The sequence below is a fragment of the Carassius gibelio genome, chromosome B7, assembly GCF_023724105.1.
Source record: "Carassius gibelio isolate Cgi1373 ecotype wild population from Czech Republic chromosome B7, carGib1.2-hapl.c, whole genome shotgun sequence".
In the NCBI taxonomy this organism is placed as follows: Eukaryota; Metazoa; Chordata; class Actinopteri; order Cypriniformes; family Cyprinidae; genus Carassius; species Carassius gibelio.
The window spans coordinates 32,167,551-32,180,597 of NC_068402.1; the positions used below are offsets into that span (position 1 = coordinate 32,167,551).

General features: G+C 38.8%; 1 protein-coding gene across 11 annotated transcripts in view; it reads right to left on the reverse strand.

Moving 5' to 3' along the window:
• Positions 1-13,047, reverse strand: part of LOC127961189 (unconventional myosin-IXAa) — a 123,923-nt gene that overhangs the window by 93,281 nt on the left and 17,595 nt on the right. For all 11 annotated transcript variants that reach the window (XM_052560188.1, XM_052560186.1, XM_052560185.1 and 8 more), the window contains exon 2: positions 1,427-2,344. In XM_052560188.1, coding sequence (XP_052416148.1) covers positions 1,427-2,269 — 843 coding nt within the window. In that variant the 5' untranslated portion in view covers positions 2,270-2,344. The remainder of the gene's footprint in view (positions 1-1,426; positions 2,345-13,047) is intronic.

A 13,047-nucleotide genomic window follows, 5' to 3' on the forward strand; every position in this document is an offset into this window, starting at 1 on the left:
ATGTGCGCGAATAAATTATTTTGATACCAACTTTTAACGTATCATTCTTCCAGTGACAAAAAACCCTACCAGTAAACTACACACAGAAAAGCACTAACCAAAGTAAAGTTGATAACGTTATCAAAACAGCATCATGTGCGTCTTGGTGACAAAAGCCATGTGGAATTCCTGGCATGACTGGAGTCCACAAGAGCAGCTTTCAAAACCTGTTCTTTTGGCTGCATTATGACTGTAACATTGTATTGCATGACCTAGTGTATGCCTTTCTAAACTATCATCACTTTAAGAGGTTATCCAGACTACAAAACAAACAAAACTGGAAGCAAATCAAAGAATGTGACAATTGTACAAAACACAATAACTTGGTTTTTTAAAGGTGTGCCGTTGAGTATTTCAAACAGAGGCCGAAGAGCGAATGGTTCTCTCAGACCTCAAAGGTAATGCCTCAGGATTCAAAAGACTCACCAAGACAAATGACAAGTTGGCGTGACAAGTTTTTCTGTTCAATCTGAAACTAAAAATGCTACATGAAGCAACACAATCACAGACAACCATATACACTTGACGTGTTTAATATACAGATACCAAGCATGACCTGACAGGAATAGCAACCAAGCAACTGACAGAAGAATGTCTAAACACGTTTCAGTGGGTTACGACAGAACAGAATTTTTCCTAAAGATCAGATCTAAGCTCAAACCTATAACTTGTTGCCAAATGGTATTAACCTTCCTGTTGTTTTCACGTCAATCTGACCCACTCTAAATTTTCGAACTGCTTCAAAAAGTGGTTAAAGCGTTTTTGGAAGACTGTACAAATTTAAATATTACTTTTGTGTTGGGGTCAAAGTAACTAAACATTAGTTTCCATGCCAAAAATCAACACTTTGAAAACCAGCAAAAATAAGGTTATAAAAAACCCAACTTTTTCGAAACCCAGCAGATTTTCGAACACATTTTTTCACAATTATTTTTTAACGAATTGAGTTTTACCATAAAAAAAATTAGACAAATGTTGTTTTTGGTTGTTAGTTTCATGGACCTTGATTACCATATTGTTGCAGCACAGTGCGAGGAGCTCATTTTACACTCACTGGAGATTGAAAACCTGACATAACAAAAATACAAAGAAATAACATAAAAACACAGACTATGTACAAATAATGTTAGATAATATTTATATACTCTATTAATAATATTAATATTTGTAATTTTATAATAAAGAGTTTTTGCATGAACTTTTGTTTTAAATTGTGTTGATTTTTGGCAAATGGCATGGAAACAAATGTGGAACAATTTGACCCAGAACAAAAGTTGTACCCGGTTTTTGATTATTAATACCTAATAAACTATAAAAAAAAAATTGGTCTATAAAAACCACTGCCAACAACCTTGTGAAATATTACATTTCTATAATCAGCTCTTACCTCCAGCACTGGTCCGGCACCCAGAATGATCTGCTCAACCCCACTAGCAAAGCCTTTCTGACTTAGAGCCGTTAGATGGTGGATCAGGAAGTTGGTGCTTTGAGTCTTGCCTGATCCACTCTCTCCAGAAATAACAATGCATTGATTCTGCTTACTCTGCAGCATAGCATGGTAGGCCACGTCCGCCACCGCATAGATGTGCGGCTCCAGCTTGCCCAGCTGGTGATTATCGTACATCTTAACATATTTGGGGTTATAGATGGGAAGGAACTTAAAGGGGTTGATGACTATGAGGATGCTGCCCACATAGGTGTAGATCTTCTCCTGTTTGAAGCGACTGCGCAGGTTGTCCAGCAGAGTCTTCTCATTAAGATCCGGCAGGTTACAAAGGTCATCGAAGTCCTTCGGCAAGGGCTGCGGCAGGAAGCCCCGCTCCACCATGCGCCGCCGCTCTTCTGTGACCTGCAGCCACATCTGCAAGTTGCCGTAGTGGATGGAGCCATCGAGATTCTTTTCTCGCAGCAGGAAGCGGTAGTCCTCACTGCTGAAGCGGTTCTCCAAGGCCATGCGAGGCCAAAGCATCATGCGCTGGACAGGACAGTCGGTTGGGTTGAGGATCCATTCTTCCCCGCCAAACTCCTTCACTTCTGCTAGGACGTAGCATTTCGTCCTATCTAGCTGGAGGCGTTCAATGACTTGCTCGATAACCTCTGCAGCCGAAGTGATCTTACGGGCGGTGATGGGGCAGTAGATGCTGCCCTCTGCGATGACCCCTGGGTAGATGCGCAGGGTGAACTCAGAGTCCTCAAAGCGTCGTCTCCCGCCAACATCATGAACACTCATATTGGAGCAGCAGTTTCCATCAGCACTCACTGTACATCCTTCAAACGGTCCGGGTACCGCTTCAAGACATTACAACTGCCAGAGAAAGAAAAGAGACAATCATTATGTTAACATGGACAACAATACTCTGATTTTAATATGATGAACCAACATGGGAAAATTATGTCGGTTAGAGGTTCTGAATTTCGAATAATTTTCAATTATTCTTCGATTAATCGTCCAGCTCTGTGTTGGAGGTTTCGTGACCATATGCGACTCACTAATTTCCATTCCATCAGCAATGGCAGTGTATTAAACTTTAATTAGCAGAGCAATAGCAAAGCTACTTTAATCCACACTAGGGCTGTGCGATTAATTAAAATTGAAATAAAATCGCGTTTTGAGTGTGGGCGATTTCTAAATCGCTTTATAGCACGATTTTCCGCAGCCCTGACCTCCCGCAGTACGTTATCTGAACCAATCAGAATGCAGCGCGCCTAAGTGGAGCGCGAGAACAGAGCAGACCGGGCATATGCCTAACTCCAGGTTCACACACTATTTCTGTGATGCGTAGCTTTTCTTTTTGAGCCCATGTTAATGGATCAGAACGTTCACACTACACGCGGTAAAAAGAGGAGAACAGAAAAGGTTATAAATAGAAAGGTGCAAAAAGATTTAATATCTTGCGAATGAGCACAGAGAGAGTTATGAGAGCACAGGACACAGGTTGAGCGAGAGGAGACACATTTTAAGGCAGCGTGTATCTGAGCGTTATACAGTTTATGATCTGAGCATCTGGTTTTGTTAACAGAGCAAAGGCAATCTGCATGCGTCTGCGTCTATCCGCTCGTGCATTATTTTAATGTGCTTTCGCGTTACAATAATGTGCTCTCGTACACATAACATACTGTATACGCACTGCAGACGGAGTACTTGTGAACCTTGGGCAATAAATATATTGAGCAAAACATATAACACCTGAGGCACCGCTACAGTGAGCTTTATGACCAATGCATGGTTAAAAAAAAAAATTATAATAATTCCCTGACCATGGGTTTTATTTTATTTTTTTATTATAATCTTTTGTCATATGTCTAGATTTTGTTTGACATCTTTACTTAGTGATTATTTTGACTTAAGTCTTTTCTAGAGACATAATACAACTTTTTGATAAAGCTCTCAGTGGTTTTCTTTTGGAAATATGTTTCAAATTTATACTGAATGCATTTATGACTGTAAAGCATGTCTGTGTGTGTCAAAATCGTAATCGCAAAATTTATAAAAAAAAAAAAAATTGTGATAGGTTTTTTTTTTTGTCCCTATCACACAGCCCTAATCCACACAACCTAATGGGAGACAAACCAGAGTTCAAAGGAGGATAAATTGATGGTGCGTGTCTCACTGGTGCACTTGTGACCAGGACAAGTCATTGTGGTGTATCGAGAGCCATTGTATCCAGGGTAATGTGGGCATATCAGCACGAATTGCAAACCACATCCAACATTAGTAACCGTCAACGCATGAGGAAGCTGTCTAAAAGGGACTTTATGCAAAAACTGCAGAATTAATTGTGCATCTCAAATCTATTGTTTCCAACTGGGAGATCCACAGGGTCAATATTCATGATTAGGCTGTCATAGCCAAACCTTTGGTTACTTGTGCCAATGGCAAATGGCAGTTTCATCAGCGCAAATCTTGGCCTGTGGACAATGTGAAACATGTATTGCTCTCTAATGAGTCCACACTCACTGGCTGTGTAGAGATGCCCCAAAGAGGCTTATCCACCCAGACTGCTGTATGCACTGTTTGGGCAGCATCTTCAAACGGGCACATCCCTGCCAAGAACTATCTAACCATTCTGGAAGACCATGTGCTCCCAATGGTTCAAACATTGTACCCTGAAGGTGGAGCATGTATTAGGATGATAATACACAAATAGACACAAGAAGACTGGTGACAGACGGTTTTGATGAAGATGAAAGTGAAGGTGAACACCTCCCATGGCCTGCACATTCACCAGATCTGAACATTATCGATCCACTTTGGGGTGTTTTAGAGGAGCGAGTCTGGCCTGGCCTGGCAACTGTTCTGCGAGAGGAATGGCTCAAAATCACCCTAGCCACTGTTCAGGACTTGTAGCTGTCATTCCTAAAACAAATCGATGGTCTGTTAGCAGCAAAAGAATGCAGTAATAAATTACTGTAGTCTAAAATAAGTTTCAGTTTCATTGCACAACCCCTGTATACTGAACAATGCAATGCTTTTGGGAAATGTAGCGGTATCTATAACAAGCAAATATCTCAATAATGGAATAATACATTCATGGACACAAGTAACAAGTTCCATTGGTATGCAACCTCACTGGTATCATCCATTATTAGCATTTGAGTAGGGCCAACAATCAATTTAACCAATTCCTATATACACATATATATATATATATATATATATATATATATATATATATATATATATATATATAGAGAGAGAGAGAGAGAGAGAGAGAGAGAGAGAGAGAGAGAGAGAGAGAGAGAGAGAGAGAGAGAGAGAGAGAGATTCATAATTTTCCTCTTTTTTTGTCATTTTTCTACTTAATCAGTTACCAGTTCTTAAAAAAAAACACCAAATTATACGAATGAATGTGCATTCAACAAGATGTAACAGTGTTTCAGGAATATTTGAATTACAAATTTTGAAAACAACAATGCATTCTGAAGAGAGAAACAGATTACAATACAAATTTGCATAGGTTAAATAGTATGCACGCAGTCTTTTTTTTTTTTTCATCATCCATCAAACACACTATGAATTTGCAAACATTGCAGAGCATACACTTCTGTCTGGATATCTAGATATTGTGTATCCATAGACATATTCTCTTTTAGCAAGAGTAAACTAATTAAGTTAATAATCCCACTCATAATTTCACAAAACTAACAAACCAAAAGATCAAGTTAAATGATTAGCTTCAGTTTTTAAGTGATTAAACCAGACTTGTTTAAGAATTACTATCAAGAATGGCCAGATTTGTCTTTCAATACACACTGGGTCACTATCTGCTCTCAACAGAGCACAGAAAATCAGCCGGCTGCCAAAATCACCAGCTGCCACCTTTTCTAGCAGACACACAATAACTCGATTCACAACCATCCACTTAATAATGCCTGAATAGTCTCTAAGGGTAACTATTCATTACAGAAGCCCTGTGTACACTGACGCAAAATAAAAACATGGTAATTGCTTTGTTAAATTCCTATAAACGGTACATAAATGTCAATGTTTAACATACTACATCTGACTTCGCTATAAGCGCCCAGCAAACTGAAATAATCCGGCAGGTTACAAAACTGAAATAACACCCACAGACCTGTATTTGTTTGAAGCTAAACAAATCATGAGTCTACCTTCAGTCTTCACACAATCTGATGTGTTATTTCAGCTGAGGGCACAGGCTATCTTTTAAACAACAACTCAAACACTAACAGCCTTCGGTGTTTCAATACAGGAGCCCGTTCAGGAGCAGGGCTTTATTTATGTGTGCTTGTGAGGTCAATGTGGCCCCTGTCTGCTGGTGCCCGTCTCTCATCAGGAGCCAATGAGCCTCCCTCTTGTGCGGCTGAGACTGATATCTGGATTCCAGCCAGCGCTCTCAGGTGCAGAGACAGGTCTCACCGAGGTCTCTGTTCAGTCCTCCATAGCATTGTTATTGATATAACCGACACAATCTACACAGGGACATTACAAATTTACGCAGCATAAGAGGACGCTTTCGACGTCACTGGGTCTTATAGGCACGTAAAATTGCTGGTATTTTCTGTCTAGCTTTCGCAACGCATAATGCACTTTTGGAATTCTTTATTTTCTTTTTCTGCTTGGTTGTGAGTTTTGTTACATCTATATTTTTATTGTTTAATTATTTTACAATTAATAGTGTACATATTTGGTTAAAATTGATTCCCTATTTTCATTTTCAGGCATGCAAACATTATCAAATAAGCATTTTGTTTTGTTTGTTTTTTTCCTTTCATATTTTTGAAGTCAACTACTGGCATATAATGCAATAAAGTCAACATATTTTAAGCCTTATTTTTGGAAGTTTTTGAAATGTGGTAAGTTTGACAGTATTTATACCTATATTTAACACTAATAATTTATTTAAAATCTCAAAAGTAATATATATCTGCTGCATATTATAATGTTGTGATAACTACTTTCACATTATTTGAAATGTAGTGATATTATTTTTAAATTATAGTACAGAATTTTTATTTTTAGTGACTATTTATTGGATAATAACATGACAATAATTATTAACGGTATTTCACAGAATTTAAACATTAGTACAGTGCACAAATAAAAGGTGCACTGTGTTATGGCATACAGAAAATATATACTGTACATGGTGTGCATACTGCAGTGTTTGCAGAGTGTTATCATATAAAGTGAATATTATATGAATAATTTAAGTATAATTATACAAAAATACAGTAACAAATGTACAAACATTTTATAAAAATCCACACTAAATATAATACACATATACTAGCCTACATCATACTTTCTGATTTCTGGCTCAGAACACAGAATCAAATGAACATGCACAGATAAACACTCATGTCCAACTCAGTGCACTCTGTAGATTGCATAAGTAGCCATAAGGAGAGTATTAGAGGTGCACTTCGCTGAGCTCTCTGAGGATTTGGGGACCTCACAGCAGAGCAGATGGTCAGCACACGACTTAAAGGATAGCAACAGATTTAGAGGAAGATTCTGTTCCTGGGTCCACACTGTGCTTTATTTACCATACCAGCTCAATCAACTAATGGCTACAGCCTGAGGACATAAGGAACTTCACACTTCACAAACTTGATCTAGTCAAAAAGAAACCACATATTTAAGAAATTCCAAGATAGCAGAGGATACGATTTGTTTTTCCCAAACAAACACAGGTCGGTTCACATAGTAAACGTATCAGACATTTTGTGGCTGACATACTCGGTAAAGATGTTCTATAATCTTCCTTTAGTATCAGCAGGGAATTCTTGAACAAAATAACTTGATGTGGACAGTAGGGGTGCTCCGATCATGATCGGCCGATCGTTAATGATCGTTAATGAAATCACGCACCTGAGGGAATTTACCGCTAATTAGAGAACCGGCTTTACTGACGAGATGCGCATAACGATCGGCTGTTCGTGATCGGCGCAGCCCTAGTGGACAGTGAGGGTTCCGGCCTGTCATCAAAACTGTGAATCTCTTGGCAGGAATTTCCACTACTTTGTAACCAACCTTTATCACATGTGAAGACTTTCTGAAGCATGTCCTTGAGAATGCATGAGAAGTGTTGTAACTTTCATGGACAGTGGATGAGTGTGGCTGGTAAAGCTGGAGGCTTCTGGGACCCAAACAAATATAAAACAAATATGCCTATAACACATGCAAATTATATTTCACAGAAAACAAAGCCTATTTCTGTATCATTTAATAGAGTAATGTTACTATAATACAGTAATAATAATATAATGAGAATCACCTTTAAAAATAATTGGAATAGAGTGCAGTCAGTTTCTGAAAATAAACGATTCATTTTCTATTTAGGACAATTGACGATATTAAATTAAATGAATGCATTGAGCAGATGCTTTTATCCAAAGTGACTTACAGTGCATTCAGGCTATCAATTTTTACCTATCATGTGATCCCGGGGAATCGAACCCCCAACCTTGCATTGCTCTACCAATTGAGCTACAGCAACACGATAATGATAATAACTTTAAAAAATGAGATTGTTGATAGACAAATTTACTGCAAAGAAATGCATCAATCAGAAAACGAAACACAGTAAATCAAAACAAAACTATACACTCACACACACACACACACATCTTTTGCAATAAATATATAATATTTTTGCTTCTATATACATAATATTAAATGAATAGTTATATCTATCTATATAAATAATATTTTTTATTGTTATTATAATGTTTTACTAATTATTAATTAGTAGATTACATACAAAATCAATTCAAAGTTGTGAATTTGTGCTGGGCGATGTGGTCAACGTGAACACGCAATATATGCCTGCAAACACGTCTTCTGTGCAAGATGAAAAATATAAAAGTGGAAAATTCAGATGATGTGTTGTCACACAAGCCAATCAGTGAAGAGCTTATAGACACATTTCTGTTTACACGTCCTGGAGTGTTTGCATTACGCAGTGAATGTTTTGCACAATTGACACAGAAAACATCCCGCACGTAATCTACAGTAACTCAATGAGAATATTCGCTTTATCTTTGGTGTGCACACACCATTGTTCTGTTTTTCCAAATTTCAATCACCTCATAGCGGACTTGTTTGATTCATAGCTTATAACTCTTAAAGAGTTTTTTTTCATTAATCCTTATGGGAAAATGAATAGGAAAAACAAATCTGGAAACAAAGCTGCTGACTAATATATAAATGTGTGTGCGTGTGTGTGTGTGTGTGTGTATAATGTATGTAATTAGTAAAAAGTTTTTATTTATTTTTTTACTTTGGGGTGGAATATGAGGTTTTATCATGAGATATATCAAAATTTTAAGGTCTACTCCAACCCAAAATGAAAATTTTGTCATTAATTACTCACCCTCCTGTCGTTTCAAACCTGCAAGACCTCGATTTATCTTCCGAACACAAATTAAGATATTTTTGATGCATTCTGAGAGCTTTCTGACCCTTCCATAGACAGCAATGTAAGTAACATGATCAACATCCAGAAACGTACCAAGGAGATCTCTAAAATCCATGTGACATCTGGGGTTCAAATGTAATTTTACAAAGCTGCAAGAATACTTTTTGCATGCAAAGAAAACATAAATAAATGACTTCATTCAACAATTTGTGTCCTCCACATCACCGTAGCATAATTAATGACAGAATTTTCATTTGGGGGTGGAATAACCCTTTAATTCTGTGTGGGTGTATTTATGACCTACTGTTCTGAAAATGTGTGGTGAACCCCGAAGACAACTCTAAACCATCCATCCTCCACGACCAGCTCAGTGACTCTTTTGCTGGACACTTGGAGGTAGAGCTCCATTCAAACAACACTTCTACATCTAAGGCATTACAAGTGCAATGCCCTGAGTCAATTAAGTCAAACAGGCCCATTGTTTCCAAAACTCAACACTGCTTGAGATCTTCTGCAGGGAAACAGTTCCTGGAGCAGCTATTTCTGATTATGAAGGCAAGAATGTCTATACATATGATTTCAACACTGACCAACCAGCAGAGAGCATAGAGACCAATGTATGCAGTTGAAACAGGGACTAATGAGGCATGGAGGAACAAGTGTTCCTGCCTGGACCTACAAGCAGAGCCGATCCTCCCTAAACGCAAAATACGCAAGCTGCGTAGGGCCCCCGAAACACCAGGGGGCCCCTTGCTGTCAAAGATGATTTAATTTTATTTTTGTTTTTGAATTTGGCTAGCAGTTATGAAAACATAAATGATCATTTATTTTAATGCGGTGTGCTGTCTTTCCTTTCTAGGTAAGAATCAGTCAAATCATGTAACATGAATGTCGCAAAGTCATGTTTGATACTAAAAAAATTAGTTAAGAGCATACTGAGCAAGCGGCAACCTCCCGCTCTCTCTCGTGAAGCCAACAAGGAAGTGATTAAAACTGGCCGCTTGAGGCTGGCGCCACAGGGAGTCAATCCCATAGACTCCCCATGTTAAAATGCCCAACTTTACAGCAGAAAAATACATGTTTACAACCTGGTTCATAAAATGATTTTTGTCTATATACCGTATTTTTTGGACTATAAGTCGCACCTGAGTAGAAGTCGCATCAGTCCAAAAATACGTCATGATGAGGAAAAAAAACATAAGTCGCACTGGACTATAAGTCGCATTTATTTAGAACCAAGAACCAAGAGAAAACATAGGCGTCTACAGCCGCGAGAGGGCGCTCTATGTCTTCAGTGTAGACTACAGGAGCACTGAACAGCATAGAGCGCCCTCTCGCGGCTGGAGACGGTAATGTTTTCTATTAGTTCATTTCTCTTGGTTCTTTTCTCTCGGTTCATGTCAAATTAATTTTGATAAGTCGCACCTGACTATAAGTCGCAGCACCAGCCAAACTATGAAAAAAAGTGTGATTTATAGTCCGGAAAATACGGTAGCTAATTTTGCCCTTTATGACAACTGTGAGGGGGGTGAATTCTTTTATAACTCATCCGTTTAAATTATATTAAGCCTTAAAGTTTTGAATAATTAAGGGGGTGGCCACTTGAGCGGGAGGTGAATTGCTGCTGCTGTCACTGCGGTAGAGCTAGGTGGGCATGGCTTCAGCAACCAGCTCCCACCTTTTGCCCATTTTTAATTGTTCGGGAGAGTCGCGCAGTGCCAAGATGGCGACGGCCCGCTCTGCACACTTTGAGCTTCAAAAACGCTCTTCAGGAGTCTACGGGTGATGTCACGGACACTACGTCAATGTTTTTATACAATCTATGGTACCGAGCCACATAAGAGACACTAAGTGAAACATGGACAAAAGCGTTTCATATACTCAACCCCATCTGCCCCACCCCCGCCCAACAGATACAGTTTTGCTTAGGGCCCCCAAAAGTCTAGGATCAGCACTGCCCACAAGCTTAAGTTCTACTGCTTTTACAAGTGCTTAGAAGTCACTGCAAGAGTCAATAATATTCTGAGAAAGCAGGAAAGAGGAAATCACACTTTTAAACACACAAAAACATCACTGAGACAAACTCTCAAAAATGTAGAGGACAAACATCCATAATCTCAATATGTTCACTGCCTCTGGGCTTAGGTTATTATTGCGGGTAATAAGCAAAGATATACTGTTGCAAAACAAACATGTTTCAAAGCAAAGGACGGGGACTGTTTCATAGGACTGCTGCCAAAAATAAAGACAGAGGGAAAATATGCTGAACATAAAGCGAGGGTAAACATGCGTTACTTTTGAGAAGCACTTGCACAACATCCAAGACATATACACACAACCTATAAGTCATCCAGCAGAAGCAGTCTTTAAAAGGATAGTTTGCCCAAACAAATAAGCTAAAATTCCAAGAATGTAATGAAATAATAAAGGGTAAACAAAGTAAAAATGTTGCCCCTCTCAATGTCCATGTTATCACCTACTTACATCATGTCAGACTTGACATATTTTGTAGGACAATGCGGAAGTTAAAATATATTTTTTTGACGCCTAAATACAATCTCCAGAAGAAAAACGTCATATGGGGTCAGGGGTCATATGATGCTTTTTAAAAGATCATTATTTTGTGTATTTGGTGTAATAGAATATTTTTACATTCTTTAATGTTCAAAAAACACACTGTTTTTCAAATACTTTACATTAGTACATGTCCTCTATGCCCCATCTCTCTCAAACGAGTTGTTTTCTACAAAGTCCCTCCTTCCGACAAGCACAGTCTGCACCCTTTTCCATAATCGCGAGCTTCATCTTTCAAAATAAATCTAAAGACAGTTAAAAATGTCCTTAGTTTTACCGTCAGTTCTGCTTTCACCTAGATACACACTCCACGACATGGCTGTTTCAAAACTAACTGCGGTTACTGAAACCACGCCTTCTTTCTTTGCGTGAACATTTGGCCGGCATTACGCAAATATTTCCATATAGTGATGTAGACATGTGGGGGCGTGTTAGAATGAGCCATTTTAGGGGGGCGTGGCAGAGTCTTAACTCTGATAAAGAAAATCTCTTTGGAAATTGAAAACGCATCATATGACCCCTTTAAGGCTTTAAATGAACTACACCATGGTCATATTACTTCAATGTCACCACAATTAATCTGGCAACTCTTTCAGTCTTTTCCCTAAAACTTTGAGTGAGAATAGTTTTCAAGAGCATGATAATAAACACAACGAGTATATGAAAGCTGACCTGTGAGTAGAGCAGGTTTCCTGCTTAGCTTGAAGGCGTTTAATGTCCCTCTTTTTAGCAACTGACCTTTGCAAGACAAGAAAAATCTGATGTAATTTAAGCAAAACCCCATTAAACAAATGCACTGACCTCAGGACAAACGGAGATGGAAGTGCAAACTCGTGCTAACTCATTTGCGGGTTTTGGCCTACAAAATACATCATGCTTGCTGTACTTTATTCAAACTAATTTTGCAGTAGCCTACTTCATTCAAACCTTTACGATGCTTGGATCTGTGGGCACCATCGACTCTCACTGTATGTGAAAGAACAGTCTGGACATTTTCATAACTCATGTTCAACATATTTCTTAAAATGATCATAATATTGCAGCGTAAATATGCATATAAACTTTGTAAGACTCAAGAACATGACCAAATTTTCATGTTAGAGGGATTTATCGCTTAACTAACATTGGTCATGCCAGAAACTCATTAAAATACCAATTAAAAACAAGATTAAACATATCGGTAATGAAGACAGGGTTATGCAGAGGCACAAGATCAGAGGCTTTACACCAGAAGATGAGACTGGGCTCATGCAGGGCTCTGTCTGGGAAGGACCGGGTGAGGGCAGTGAGGCCCAGGCTGTCTTGGAGATAAAGCAGGACTGCAGGATGAGATAATTACACAGATAATGAGCCGCGGGCAGCTGGCCCTTTGATTTATGACAGGGGTAGAGGGGTAAAAGAGGCCTGGGAGGGCATACCAGTTCAGGCACCAACTCGCCCCATGGACATACTCCCCTCACAAATGTCTGTGTAATTACAGGCCAGGCCTGCAGTCAAAACAGCCACACATGTTCAGAGTTGAGAGCTTGGGCTACTGAAGATCTCGCCA